Raw genomic sequence first — 13,552 nt, 5'->3', positions numbered from 1 at the left:
TCTCTCTCTCTCCCTTTCTCCCACTCATTTTCTCTCACCTTCTCCCTCGAGCACTTTCTCTCATACTTTGTTTCCCAGCATCACTATCCCCCTCTCAATTTCACTTGTTCTCTCCTCCCTCTGTGGTTCCCCCTCTCACTCTCTTTCTTACTCGAGCTCCAAGTCAAAATGAAAAATATTGTATTTGCGCAAGTAAACCTGTGTTGCCGAAGCGCTGAACAAATAAATCATTTTCTCTCTTTCTCTCCCCTATTTCCTATCTCCACACCCCCCCCTTTCCCCCCCCCACTCTCCGCACGCCTGCCAAGCAGCGATGCTGACTCTGATCTCGGCGCAGTTTCCACAGGCCGTTAATCCCAGTGATATCTCAGCCGCTTCCGAAAAAAAAAAAAACTCCCTCCGAACTCTCGCTCGCTCCCTTACTTTTCTCTCTCTTTCCCTCCCTCCCTCCCTCTATCTCGCTCTTTTTCGCACTCGCAGATTCAGACGAAAGTTCTAATCCAAACACGGCGTATCTGCGCGAAACTCAACTCGTTTCGCGAGGACCGTTTACGGGCGGATCTTTCTCTCTCCGTCATCGCAGGAAAATGAGAAAGTGGCACGTGCTAATTGCCTGATCCCCAAAACGCAGGATCAGACAAAGAGCGCAACCTCGCCGACACCTCGTTTCCGCTGACAGAGTCTAAATTCGCTTCCGAACTTCCGCGAGAAGTCACCGACGCAGCAGAAATGTCACGTACAGTACGAGGAAGAGAAAAAGATCTGTGCCGTATTTGCAGTATTTTAATTATAATAATTCCCGTACCCCTCCCAGGAGACGATGCGCGGTCCACAGAGTGAATAACTATCCGCCATATTCCCCGGTCCCCAATTTCCCAGTGCAACACTTTCTGTGATCCCTCTCTGCTTACCCCCTGTCTGAATAAAGTGGAAAAAACACATCTTGGGGGGGGGGGGGGTGGGCTGTCTGCTAAAAGAGAAAATGCATTTTTACCCTCTCAAATCCAGTACCTGCAGTTCAAGTGGCAATTACACCCCCCCAACCCCCACCCCCCACCCCCACTGCCTCATGTACTCGCCCGAAAATTAATAGCCAAAGAAGGGGGTGGTGGCGTGTGGAGGAGGGGGCGACAAAATCAAAATGCATTCACTTCCCTTTCACCCCCCCCCTCTATAATGGTGACGCTGTCACTCTGTCTGCGTTTGTGTGGATAAACTGCACGCGATTCCCACGCTGGAGGCTCGCTACACCAGGACGTCTGCGAGGCCTTCTGGGGGATTATCATCTCTGACGCACGCGCAAGTGCTTCAAACGAGATTCGCCAAAAAAAAAGAGAAGGAAAAAGATGGGGAAAACATAAAAAGAAAAACTACCGGCGGAAAAGTAAGGAAAGAAAAGCGAGAGCGTGAACTGTAGAATGCAGCAGCACGCTGTGGGGACCGCACCTGTGAACTAGACGACCGGTAAACTACAAAAACCCTAAAACTGCTGACGGGTGGGCTACGCCATGGCCTCCCTTGGCTTCTGCTCTGCACCTCAGTCGGAAACAGTCCCAGGACGCAAGCAGCTTGTTTTGTTTTCTTTTAAAGGCGAGCCCTCCTTCAGTGTTCTACTTTACTCAGACCAGGGGAAAGAGGGTCACAGACTGAGGAGGGATCACAGCTGAGAAGCTATGCTATGGTAGGGGATCGAACCCCTGGCCGTGTGGGGGGGGACTGGTGTACAACGTGAGAGATGGATGCCCTGTGGGCTGTGCCAACAGATCTCGCCAGGATCTTCCTCGCTTTCACTTTTGCCGAAACCGAACACTGCACATGGGTGTAATACTGGAAACAAAGCAGCAAATGGTTGAACGAAGAAAAAAGTTCCAGAAACAAAATGGCAAAATAAGAAATGAGTTTGCCATGACGTCCTCATTCGGTCTGGGTCAGCTTGGGTTCTAAACACGCAGCGTCATCACGCACCTTCATCGCCCCTTCAGCAAATGGCGGATCCTGGTAATGAGTCGGCGCAACTAATAACCGAATAAACGAACGCAAGGAGACGGGGAGACGGTTCGGCCGAGGGGAACACAACTCTTATTAAGTCAGCGCACCTCCTACGGTGCCAATTTGCCGAAGAGAACGAGCGACCGAAAATAAATAATAAAACGAATTCAAAAGCGAACGGAGGCTAATTTGGGCTCCGCGGAATTGGCCGCGCCGGGCGCAAAACGGTTTCCCTCCGAAAAGACAGGAGGAGATGAAAAGCGTCCGGTGGGGCGAGGCGGCCGCCTTTCCTCCAGCTAACGAATCACGCGGGCGGACAGCGGGCGGGAGCTCTCCCCGGCATTAACTAGCGGAGTTGGTTCCTTCGCTGGAACTCGCACAACAAACAAGAAAAAAAAAAAAAAGGCCGTTGGAAGTCTCTCCCGGTGACGGGGAAGGCTGGGGAAAGAGAGCAGGCTCTGTCGCTCCCTCGTTCTCTCTATCTCTCTCTCTCCTCCTTTCCCTGCCCTGCCATTAATTAGATGACAATGCGGAGGGGGGGAGGGGGATTTATCACACTGGAAGGCAGCCAAAAGGTTGAATTTGCTCTGAAAATAAGGTGTTTGATATTCATCATGCAAATGGCACTTTTTAACAAACAGGGGAAGAAGCAGACAAAGAGAGAGTGAGAGAATGTGAGAACACCTGAGACAAAAAGAGAGAGAGAGAGATTGATTAGCATTATGAGGGGGCTTGAAGTATCCCATAAGGTGAAGGAGAGGCCAGCTCCTAGCACAGCTGCAGCCACTGAGAAGAGGATTGTGGGAAAACTGAATTCCAGGCTGTGCCCTCCTGTAATGCCCTGCACCCGTATTTAAATAACCATTTTAAACGCTGCACCACTGCAGGAAACACTACCCCCAATGCACACCAGCCGGAGCCATTCCGGGTCTTACAAGCAGGATAACTTCTTTCATTAAACGAGCCCTTTACTTAACCGGTATCTATTCTCGGAGATATTAAATCTCCTTTATAAGAGAAATCTCGCCAAGAGGGCAGCGCTCAATCAATTACAAGTGACAGCGCAACTATCAATCAAGACTAAATGGCGCGCACATCGTTGATGAAAAGTTCCACTGCAAGAAAAATGAAGAAGATGAGAGCACGTAATTAAAAACGCCAGCAAGCAGCCCTGCTACCATCTTGTGCTCGGTCCCCTATCCTTCTCCTAGTCAAGAGCAGGAGTGCTGCTTCAAATATATTGCGAGTGTTATTTATGCCAAACTGGCCTGCACGCTCCATATTTTGGAGAATGATTTAATCACCGGCGGTGAACGGGCCGGTTCCACGTGTCCGCCCATTTAATCGAACGAGCAGATCCCCCAGGACCGAGGTCCCGTTCTGCTGGAAGATTAGTGCTTCGAACGTGAAGTATGGTCAGATCCTCAATCAGCGATCTGTCTGCCGCGACTCCGTAAAACTCGGATGATGTCACTCCTCAGCCAAGTTTCCCTGTGTGAAGGCAGTGCTGAACTGATTCGGCAGGGCCCAGTTTGAGACCTACGAACATTTCCTTTAGAGAGCGTGTCTGTGTGAGCGTTTCCTTTAGAGAGCGTGTCTGTGTGAGCGTTTCCTTTAGAGAGCGTGTCTGTGTGAGCGTTTCCTTTAGAGAGCGTGTCTGTGTGAGCGTTTCCTTTAGAGAGCGTGTCTGTGTGAGCGTTTCCTTTAGAGACCGTGTCTGTGTGAGCGTTTCCTTTAGAGAGCGTGTCTGTGTGAGCGTTTCCTTTAGAGAGCGTGTCTGTGTGAGCGTTTCCTTTAGAGAGCGTGTCTGTATGAGCGTTTCCTTTAGAGACCGTGTCTGTGTGAGCGTTTCCTTTAGAGAGCGTGTCTGTGTGAGCGTTTCCTTTAGAGACCGTGTCTGTGTGAGCGTTTCCTTTAGAGACCGTGTCTGTGTGAGCTTTCCTTTAGAGACCGTGTCTGTATGAGCGTTTCCTTTAGAGAGCGTGTCTGTGTGAGCGTTTCCTTTAGAGAGCGTGTCTGTGTGAGCGTTTCCTTTAGAGAGCGTGTCTGTGTGAGCGTTTCCTTTAGAGACCGTGTCTGTATGAGCGTTTCCTTTAGAGACCGTGTCAGTGTGAGTGTTTCCTTTAGAGAGCGTGTCTGTGTGAGAGTTTCCTTTAGAGACCGTGTCTGTGTGAGCGTTTCCTTTAGAGAGCGTGTCTGTGTGAGCGTTTCCTTTAGAGAGCGTGTCTGTGTGAGCGTTTCCTTTAGAGAGCGTGTCTGTGTGAGCGTTTCCTTTAGAGACCGTGTCTGTGTGAGCGTTTCCTTTAGAGAGCGTGTCTGTGTGAGTTTCCTTTAGAGACCGTGTCTGTGTGAGCGTTTCCTTTAGAGAGCGTGTCTGTGTGAGCGTTTCCTTTAGAGACCGTGTCTGTATGAGTTTCCTTTAGAGAGCGTGTCTGTGTGAGCGTTTCCTTTAGAGACCGTGTCTGTGTGAGCGTTTCCTTTAGAGAGCGTGTCTGTGTGAGCGTTTCCTTTAGAGACCGTGTCTGTGTGAGCGTTTCCTTTAGAGAGCGTGTCTGTGTGAGAGTTTCCTTTAGAGACCGTGTCTGTGTGTGCGTTTCCTTTAGAGAGCGTGTCTGTGTGAGCGTTTCCTTTAGAGAGCGTGTCTGTGTGAGCGTTTCCTTTAGAGACCGTGTCTGTATGAGCGTTTCCTTTAGAGAGCGTGTCTGTGTGAGCGTTTCCTTTAGAGAGCGTGTCTGTGAGCGTTTCCTTTAGAGAGCGTGTCTGTGTGAGCGTTTCCTTTAGAGAGCGTGTCTGTATGAGCGTTTCCTTTAGAGAGCGTGTCTGTGTGAGCGTTTCCTTTAGAGAGCGTGTCTGTGAGCGTTTCCTTTAGAGAGCGTGTCTGTGTGAGCGTTTCCTTTAGAGAGCGTGTCTGTATGAGCGTTTCCTTTAGAGACCGTGTCTGTGTGAGCGTTTCCTTTAGAGACCGTGTCTGTGTGAGCGTTTCCTTTAGAGAGCCTGTCTGTATGAGCGTTTCCTTTAGAGAGCGTGTCTGTATGAGCGTTTCCTTTAGAGAGCGTGTCTGTATGTGCGTTTCCTTTAGAGAGCGTGTCTGTGTGAGCGTTTCCTTTAGAGAGCGTGTCTGTGTGAGCGTTTCCTTTAGAGACCGTGTCTGTGTGAGCGTTTCCTTTAGAGACCGTGTCTGTGTGTGCATTTCCTTTAGAGAGCGTGTCTGTGTGAGCGTTTCCTTTAGAGAGCGTGTCTGTGTGAGCGTTTCCTTTAGAGACCGTGTCTGTGTGAGCGTTTCCTTTAGAGAGCGTGTCTGTATGAGCGTTTCCTTTAGAGAGCGTGTCTGTGAGCGTTTCCTTTAGAGAGCGTGTCTGTGAGCGTTTCCTTTAGAGACCGTGTCTGTGTGAGCGTTTCCTTTAGAGAGCGTGTCTGTGTGAGCGTTTCCTTTAGAGACCGTGTCTGTGTGAGCGTTTCCTTTAGAGAGCGTGTCTGTGAGCGTTTCCTTTAGAGAGCGTGTCTGTGTGAGCGTTTCCTGTAGAGAGCGTGTCTGTGTGAGCGTTTCCTTTAGAGAGCCTGTCTGTGTGAGCGTTTCCTTTAGAGAGCGTGTCTGTGAGCGTTTCCTTTAGAGAGCGTGTCTGTGAGCGTTTCCTTTAGAGAGCGTGTCTGTATGAGCGTTTCCTTTAGAGAGCGTGTCTGTGTGAGCGTTTCCTTTAGAGACCGTGTCTGTGTGAGCGTTTCCTTTAGAGACCGTGTCTGTGTGAGCTTTCCTTTAGAGACCGTGTCTGTATGAGCGTTTCCTTTAGAGACCGTGTCTGTGTGAGCGTTTCCTTTAGAGACCGTGTCTGTGTGAGCGTTTCCTTTAGAGACGTGTCTGTGTGAGCGTTTCCTTTAGAGACCGTGTCTGTGTGAGCGTTTCCTTTAGAGACCGTGTCTGTGTGAGCGTTTCCTTTAGAGACCGTGTCTGTGTGAGCGTTTCCTTTAGAGAGCGTGTCTGTGTGAGCGTTTCCTGTAGAGAGCGTGTCTGTATGAGCGTTTCCTTTAGAGACCGTGTCTGTGTGAGCGTTTCCTTTAGAGAGCGTGTCTGTATGGTGTTTCTCAAACTCCCCTTCCCTCACTCCCTCACCCCAAAAAACCTTAGATGGAAAACCAAAATCACAAATCTCAGAGAGCGCGTTCCAACTTCGTTTAGCAGGTGTTCTGCTTCTGACCCGTTTCACTGCACTCTTACCTGCATAGCCCCCCCCCCCCCCCACCCAGCTTTATCATCTGTTTAATGTCCTTTTCCACTGATGGGGGTCAATCGAGGTTTAAACCCTCCCTCCTTCTCCCGCAGTCCAAATATACTTCAACTTTATGGCCCCCGAGCCCCCCCGCCCGGCCTTCTCCATCATCCTGAGTTTGACTGCGAGAACGAACTGGGACTCTCACAGCCACACTTCTCTTAGGCACCAACTTACCTGGCAATAGAAAGACCGCATTATCTGCATCGACTCATCAACCGTTTTACTGCTTCCTGTGAAGCTTTTTAAATCCACTCTGCACGGTGCCAGAAAGAACTCTTGTGCTCGAACCGAACAGCGCAGGAAATAAGAATCATCAATTTCAATACCTCACACGTCAGATGTAATCAGGAATAAGTTAGTAGGGACGGGATCCTATCACTGGCTGGAACACGGTGAGGTCTGTAGGGTGTAAAATAGTCCCTGGATCTCCTGTAGTACAGTGTGAACTGTAGGGTGTAAAATAGTCCCTGGCTCTCCTGTAGTACACTGTGGACCGTAGGGTGTAAACTAGTCACTGGCTCTCCTGTAGTACTGTGTGGTGTGTACTGTGTAAAGTAGTCACTGGCTCTCCTATAGTACTGTGTGGCCTGTAGGGTGTAGAACACTCATAATGAGCACACACCTCTGCTGTAGGTGTTGGTAGCATGGGGCGTCTCGAGAGGCACTGAAGCTCCAGAATCACAAAACGCGCTTCACCACCCCCCCTGTCTAGAGAGAGACTGAAGGTCCTCACACAAACCACTTCACCCGCTTCTCATTTTATTCACGTCTTTGCACCCGGTCCCTAATCCCCGCTGACTCGGCTTTTACGGAGAGAGACTGAAGGTCCTCACACCGACGGGTTTAACCGCTTCTCATTTTATTCACCTCTTTACACCCGGTCCCTAATCCCCGCTGACTCGGCTTTTACGGAGAGAGACTGAAGGTCCTCACACCGACGGCTTTAACCGCTTCTCATTTTATTCACTGCTTTTTATTTACTTCTCCTCACACCACAACGTTCACCTCCCAGAAATGTGAAGGACAGCTAGGGGGACGGGTTGGGAAAGAAAGCTCGGAATCATAAAGCTGGAAAAGCACCTCGTAATGTTTTTTTTGGAACGCTGCCTTTTCGGGTTGACCTTAAAATAGAGAGCGTGTGGCCCTATTCTGCTGGGTGGCTCATCCCTGTTAAGGCCGGTTTCGAGCGAGCGGGCAGGCGGGCGGGCCCCGCGGTCTGATGTCGAATTTGGGCCGTGCCAGTGCCCGCTGTGGCAGGCAGCCCCGCGGGGTGACGGGCGTCTGGCTCTAGCGTGTGATGCTTCTGGTCGGCTCGAGGTGGCAGTGTCTCGCTTGCGCGTGTGCGACCCCTGCTGGCCGGGTGGCTGCTCGCAATCCCGCTGCAATGCGTGCGAAGCGACTTCCTCTCTAACCCATCACTGCGCAAGCTCCTCCAGCACCACGTGCGATAAGTAGAGGCTGACATCACCCGCTCCGGAGCACACAGGAACTGGAGAGGGTAGGAGTGGCCAGGCTGTGAAGCCCAGGAAGTAACAAAGGAAACGGCCTCTACTGCGCATCCTGAGGACAAAAGAGCTTGCTGCCCATTGAATTCAATGTAGAAATCCAAGGGGATTTAACAACCAAAGAAAGCCGTTCATCGGTCAATTTTTGGCGATCACAAATTTCATTATGTGCAGCAGTTTCTAGAACAGTGGCTGTTTTGGTCCAGAAGTCCCGTGAAAATATTCATTAAAACGCGCATATTTTATTACATCGTTTATATTTTTCAACCTGCTTTTCATACGAAACGTAACGATCGTCGATCGAGTTTCAAAATGCCGTCGAGGACGTTTTATTTTGCCTTCAAAAGTGTGATATTTCCGATTCACTTTAATGGGAGCTCCAGTGTTTTGCCCTCAACACGCGCAGTACAGGCTTACTTCCGAGACTTCACAAGCTCAGGTTAGCTGAAGGCACGGTCGCCTGTTAAATATGCATGTCTGTGATCCGTTCCTCTGAGCTGACAGCGGAGGCTGCAGGAATGAGCGCTGATGAATATGAATGTGACTGGGCATTCCGGATAGGGGAGAAGAGAGAAAAGAAAAAGAAAAAACAAGAGCAAGTGCAATTCAGCATCATCACTGCCCCCTCATTAATATTAGCCTTGTGGGCGGAGTCCTGTGTGGGCATGTCCAATGTAGCCATTTATCCTCTGAGACTAGCGCTTTGCTGGGGGTGATAAATGCATGCGGAAGAATGCCGCTGCTGCAAAGGGCAGAGAGCAGGGTTTTTAAGTACTGAAAGGCTTCAAGGGTCTTAAAGGGATCTGGCCAGAGTGAGCTAGCCAGGTCAGTGCAACTGTAACATGGAGGAAAGGGTCAACACACAGATACGCGCATGAGCGAGTTTGCTTTATCGTGTAAGGAGGCACATCTTACCTTCTTTTCCAGCTCGGTCAGCTTCTCCCTATAAAAAGCCTCCTGCTTCTTAAGCTCCGCCTCTTTCCTCTCCAGCTGCTTCCCCTGCCAACGACAGAACGGTCACATCTATCAGAACGGTCAGATTCATCAGAACGGTCACATCCATCAGAACAGTCACATCTATCAGAACAGTCAGATTCATCAGAACAGTCACATCTGTCAGTGTGGCTTCCGAAAAGGGAAAAATAAAGAAAAGAATAAAAAAAGGAAAAAAGGTTGAAAAATAAAATCATCCATCAATGGGAGACCTTTAAAAAAATCACTGAAACAAAATCAGTGTTTAGCCTTTGCCCACCACAACATGAGCACAAACCAAAGTGTAATGGTTATGATTTCTGGGGAGGAAAATCTTTAGACTATAGCAGCCATGTTTCCTGAATATTTATGCTAAATTTATTCCCATAAAACCTTCACCAACTATTTTCCCACCTTTATGAATGCGTTATAACATATTTTAGAATGTTCCTGAAAATTGCAATGCTTATTACTAAGGATGAAATCACACGTGCAGAATAATGGTATTCCCATATGTGATATAACAGATTTAACATCCAGCTCAGCCTGAAGTCCTGCACAAATGCTTATGAATGAAAGACATTATGCTATGATAATAAAGGTGTTATACATGCTTCGTTAAGGCTTTAAAAAGCTTTTCACTAACTCAGAACACCTTACAATGCCGGAATATGCATAATGCAAATAAACAAAATGTGAACAAGTAATGGACAAGAAAACAAATAAATAAACATGTTTAAACAGTACACAGCACAGCAGCAGGAGTAAAATCAATAAAATAAGAATGGAACATAATCAATAAAATAGACAACAAAAAGTAAGCTTTCATTTGTCTTAAAACGTAAAAATTTGCTGTGGACACACTGATCGAAAAAGTTGAATCTTATTTTTAACTGAGTAATTGCGCATGCATGTTTATCTAGAAAATCCTGCATTCCAGGTCATTTACAAACCTATCAATAGCTGATCACAGGATATCTATTATTTTACATGTGATGTGACTGATTGCGTGTATGTATGACTGAATTCTTGAATCTAACTGCAAAACGAGTTCACCTGTGGCAATTAAATTTAAATTTGAAATCCCGGTCCAAGGCTGTAAGGAGTAACCTTTAGAGTCACTTCTGTCCGTTTGCAGGCTGACAACTGTTCGAAATAAACAGTATTTTTTATGCGTGACAGAGTACCATTTAAAAAAAACCTAGGTAATATCAGAGACCACAGAGTAGCGTTTACAAGTGGGGCAGTGGGGTGTTAAAGGACAGATGAAATCGGTGCATTACCAAGGCTGCTAAAAGCTCTTATAAGGAAGGGTGTTTGAAAACAAGCCCTGTCCCCTCAGGAGCGAACTTTGACCTTTTGAGCTGATTGGAGGTGTAAATCAGCTGACCTGCCCTGAGTGAGATGAAGCACCGGGTCATGGAGCGGAAGCCCTGTTTAAAACAGTAGGGCTCTGGATTGGCACCTCGATCGCTACGGAAAGGGTGCAAAGTGAAAGAGAAAACTTTCGGGACATACTCTTTACACACAGCAGCCGCCACTTTTAAAAAGGAGCCCAGAGTCCTGCGTTTAAAAATGGCTGCTGGTCTGACTGCTGCTGGAAAGAGTTAACAGAACGCGTCGTAGTGATGAGACAGGCAAATTTAGGCAGGCCCGCAAATTTTAAAAAAATAAAATGCAGAATTCAACTCAGAAGACCGGAAGGCCAAGAGAAAAAAAACTGGGATGTGTGCGAGAGCCCTATGGTGTGAGAGCCCCCTGCAGGCCGATAGGGGAACAACACGTAGTAAAAAAATGGCCGAACCAAACAACAGGTGTTTTTACCTCACGCAATCCGGTGGGGCTGAAGGTTAATGAAAGTGTCCAGAAGAATCACAGGACCAGACTGAAAGGAGGGCTGAGGAAGAGTGGAGAAACACCACAGCCCTCCAACACAGCTCTCTCTCCCTAATATTTCATTTCGTCCTGGTATTTAGCAGACACTCTTAACCTCTTAACACGCTTAGTGAGGCCATTCAGGTTGAGCACCTTGTGTACAAGGGTACTACAGCAGTGCCCCAGCTGGGAGTCGCACCTGCGATCTCTGAGTAACAAGCCCAATTCCTCACCATCAGACTGCACTGCTGCCACATGCGTACATGAAAACACTTCCTTAAAGGGTGGCGGCCAGGTACTGTAGCCTGGACCTCAGGAAGGGCCACATGCCCACACCCTGGAGTGCTTGAAAATGAGCCTCAGGTGTGTTGAGTCCAGGCGAGAGATGCCAGTGAACCCCTGCATCAGCCACAGAGGAGCAGCAATGCTCTCGTTCTCTCTCTCCACACGCTGTCCCCACAAGAAACCTTTCCTGACCTCACAAGCAGCCAGCATCAGACAAGAATGCGTGAACTGATGGGCAAAAGGGCTAAATATCAAAATAAAACTGAGCTGCCCCTGACATAACCAACCCCGCCCACAGGCACACCTCCATCGCTATGGCGACGGGTGGAGCGAGGTTCGACCCAGCACAGGTGGGGAGGGGAACCCCAGATGAGTCCGTGAGCCAGACCCCCTCCAGAACCCCGTTACCTCCTTTCATCCTCACTCAAATAAAGGGGTGACCCAGACAGGTCCCGGGTTCGGGGCCGCAGAACTGGCAGTGGGCTGTGGGCTGCTGCTGCTGCAGTGCTGGTGACACACACAGCTCATCTCTCAGTCTGTCTGAGCACAGTCACAGGGCGACGCCACAACACCAGCCAGGGAATAAGAGCTCAGGAGTACTGCCATCCACAGAGAGGCTGTGACACACACACACACACGTGCACACACACAAGCACACACGTGCACACACACACACCTACACACACCTACACACACACACACACACACACACACACACCTACACACACACACACACACACAACACATATACACACACACACACATACACACACACACACACACACACACACACACACATACATGCACGCACACACACACACACACACGTGCACACACACATACACACACATACATGCACACCCATACGTGCACACACATAAGCACACACACGCACACATGCACACACACAGAGATACACACACACACACAAATACACACACGTGCACATACACACGCGTGCGCGCGCGCACACACACACACACATACACACACATAACAAACACCACTAATGTATATAAAATAAGCGATAAAATATTACGGTATTTGCATGCATGCAGAATTGTGCTTGCGAGACAAGCATCAACCACTAACATGGGGAAAAGCATCGAGACAGAGAGAAACAGAGAGGGGGAGAGAGAGAGAGTGAAGTATACAAGCACAGAGAGAGGAAGAGCGAAGGAGAGGGAGAGAGAGAGAGAGAGTGAGAGAGAGCAGCAGGTACACAATGACGGAAAAAAGCAGCCCCTAAATTACATACAAATGTAATCATCCTCTTTCTTCCGAGGCCCTGTCTTTTGCCGGCTAAGAGAATAACCTCAATCGGCACGCAGATGATGTGCAATTTTCCGGCTGAATACCCCTCAAAGCGACAGGAAGCTCCGGCTCGCAAGCTCCCGCTCTCCGTTTTTTACCGCGCGGCCAAAACATGACATTTGAATATAATAATAAAAATAAAAAAAAGAAAGAGAAGAGGGGGAAAAAAAAAAAAGGAAGTGAAGATTAACAGCAAACAGGTGCGGCTTACCCATTCGTCCAGTTCGGCAGGCTGCGGAGGAGGAGGAGGAGGAGGAGGAGGAGGGAGGGGGGAGGAGAGAAAAGGAGGTGAAGAGTGTCGTGAGGAAAGGAAGAAGAGAAAAAGTGATTAATTGAGTCTGGCTCTGAACGCCGCCTCGGAACGGGGGTGTGATGAGAGAGAGATTATGGGACAGGAATTATTTCTCATAATTAAAGGGACAGCTACCAACCCCCCCCACCCCCCCAACCCAGAAACATAAATGAAGGGTTGTGCTTTTATCTTCACCAAAAGCCGAGCACGTCCTGCCGGCTCCGCTAGTCTTGCTGCTAGCCAGAGGGCAAATGAAGCCGCTCGGACTGAAGGCCCAGAGACCGCAGTAGAGGGCAGACAAAAAAAAGAATCACCTGTACGCGGCGTTCCAAACAGTCTCCTGCTTGTGTAAGCCATGTGAAGCCCTTCAGCTGTAAGCCAGCAGCCAGTAAGCCGATCTCACTTAACACGGACGCGTGTCTAACGTCACATTTCGTCTAAAGATCTGAAACCGTTCAGTGAGACAAATGTGCAATGAAATAGGAAATCGGGAAAGGGGGCGCACGCTTTTTCACCACGCGGTATTCGAAGCCGGTCGGCTTCCGTGTTAAAAGTGGCTCCCGTCAAAGAGCACTTCGGGTCGCTCGCTCACTGTGCGCGCCGTCATTCAGAAAGGCTTCCTGTGGAGTTTTTCAATTGCCCGCCTGTGAAATCACCCCGTCTGTGTTTGTATATTCGGAGAGAAGAGAGAGAGCGGGAGAAGAAAAGAGGACTGAGAACGGGAATGATTAACATTCGGCTGCGTGACGTGGACGTTTCGCACCGGAGCCCGCCGGCTTCTCACCAAAAAACCGGTGAACTTTAAAGAGCCCGTTTACGTACGGCCGGCCGGCCCGGAAGTTTCGCCTTCCCACAATTCCGCAGCAGGTGCTTTTCGCGGCAGCTGATGATGTGTCAATAATGACTTGGGCCGTGTGCTGTGGGTGATTCACGCCCTTACAGGACTTCAGAAATGCTCTGCGTGTGACTGGGGCCCTCCACAGTCTCTGTGACTCACACAGTATCACAGGTATGACTCTACAGGCTCTGTACCTGATATGACCTAGTAGCCA

At 49.1% G+C, this 13,552-nt stretch overlaps 1 protein-coding gene across 1 annotated transcript in view; it reads right to left on the bottom strand.

Moving 5' to 3' along the window:
• LOC135235078 (MICOS complex subunit mic25a-like) overlaps window positions 1–13,552 on the bottom strand; it is a 69,489-nt gene that overhangs the window by 34,779 nt on the left and 21,158 nt on the right. Inside the window, exons 5-6 of the mRNA XM_064300274.1 lie at window positions 12,420–12,440; window positions 8,678–8,761 (exon numbers count right to left, since the gene is read on the bottom strand). Coding sequence (XP_064156344.1) covers window positions 8,678–8,761; window positions 12,420–12,440 — 105 coding nt within the window. The remainder of the gene's footprint in view (window positions 1–8,677; window positions 8,762–12,419; window positions 12,441–13,552) is intronic.

This window comes from Anguilla rostrata, chromosome 11 (assembly GCF_018555375.3).
Source record: "Anguilla rostrata isolate EN2019 chromosome 11, ASM1855537v3, whole genome shotgun sequence".
Classification (NCBI taxonomy): domain Eukaryota; kingdom Metazoa; phylum Chordata; class Actinopteri; order Anguilliformes; family Anguillidae; genus Anguilla; species Anguilla rostrata.
Note: the sequence above shows the minus strand (reverse complement) of the source record. Positions and strands in the feature narration are given on the sequence as shown.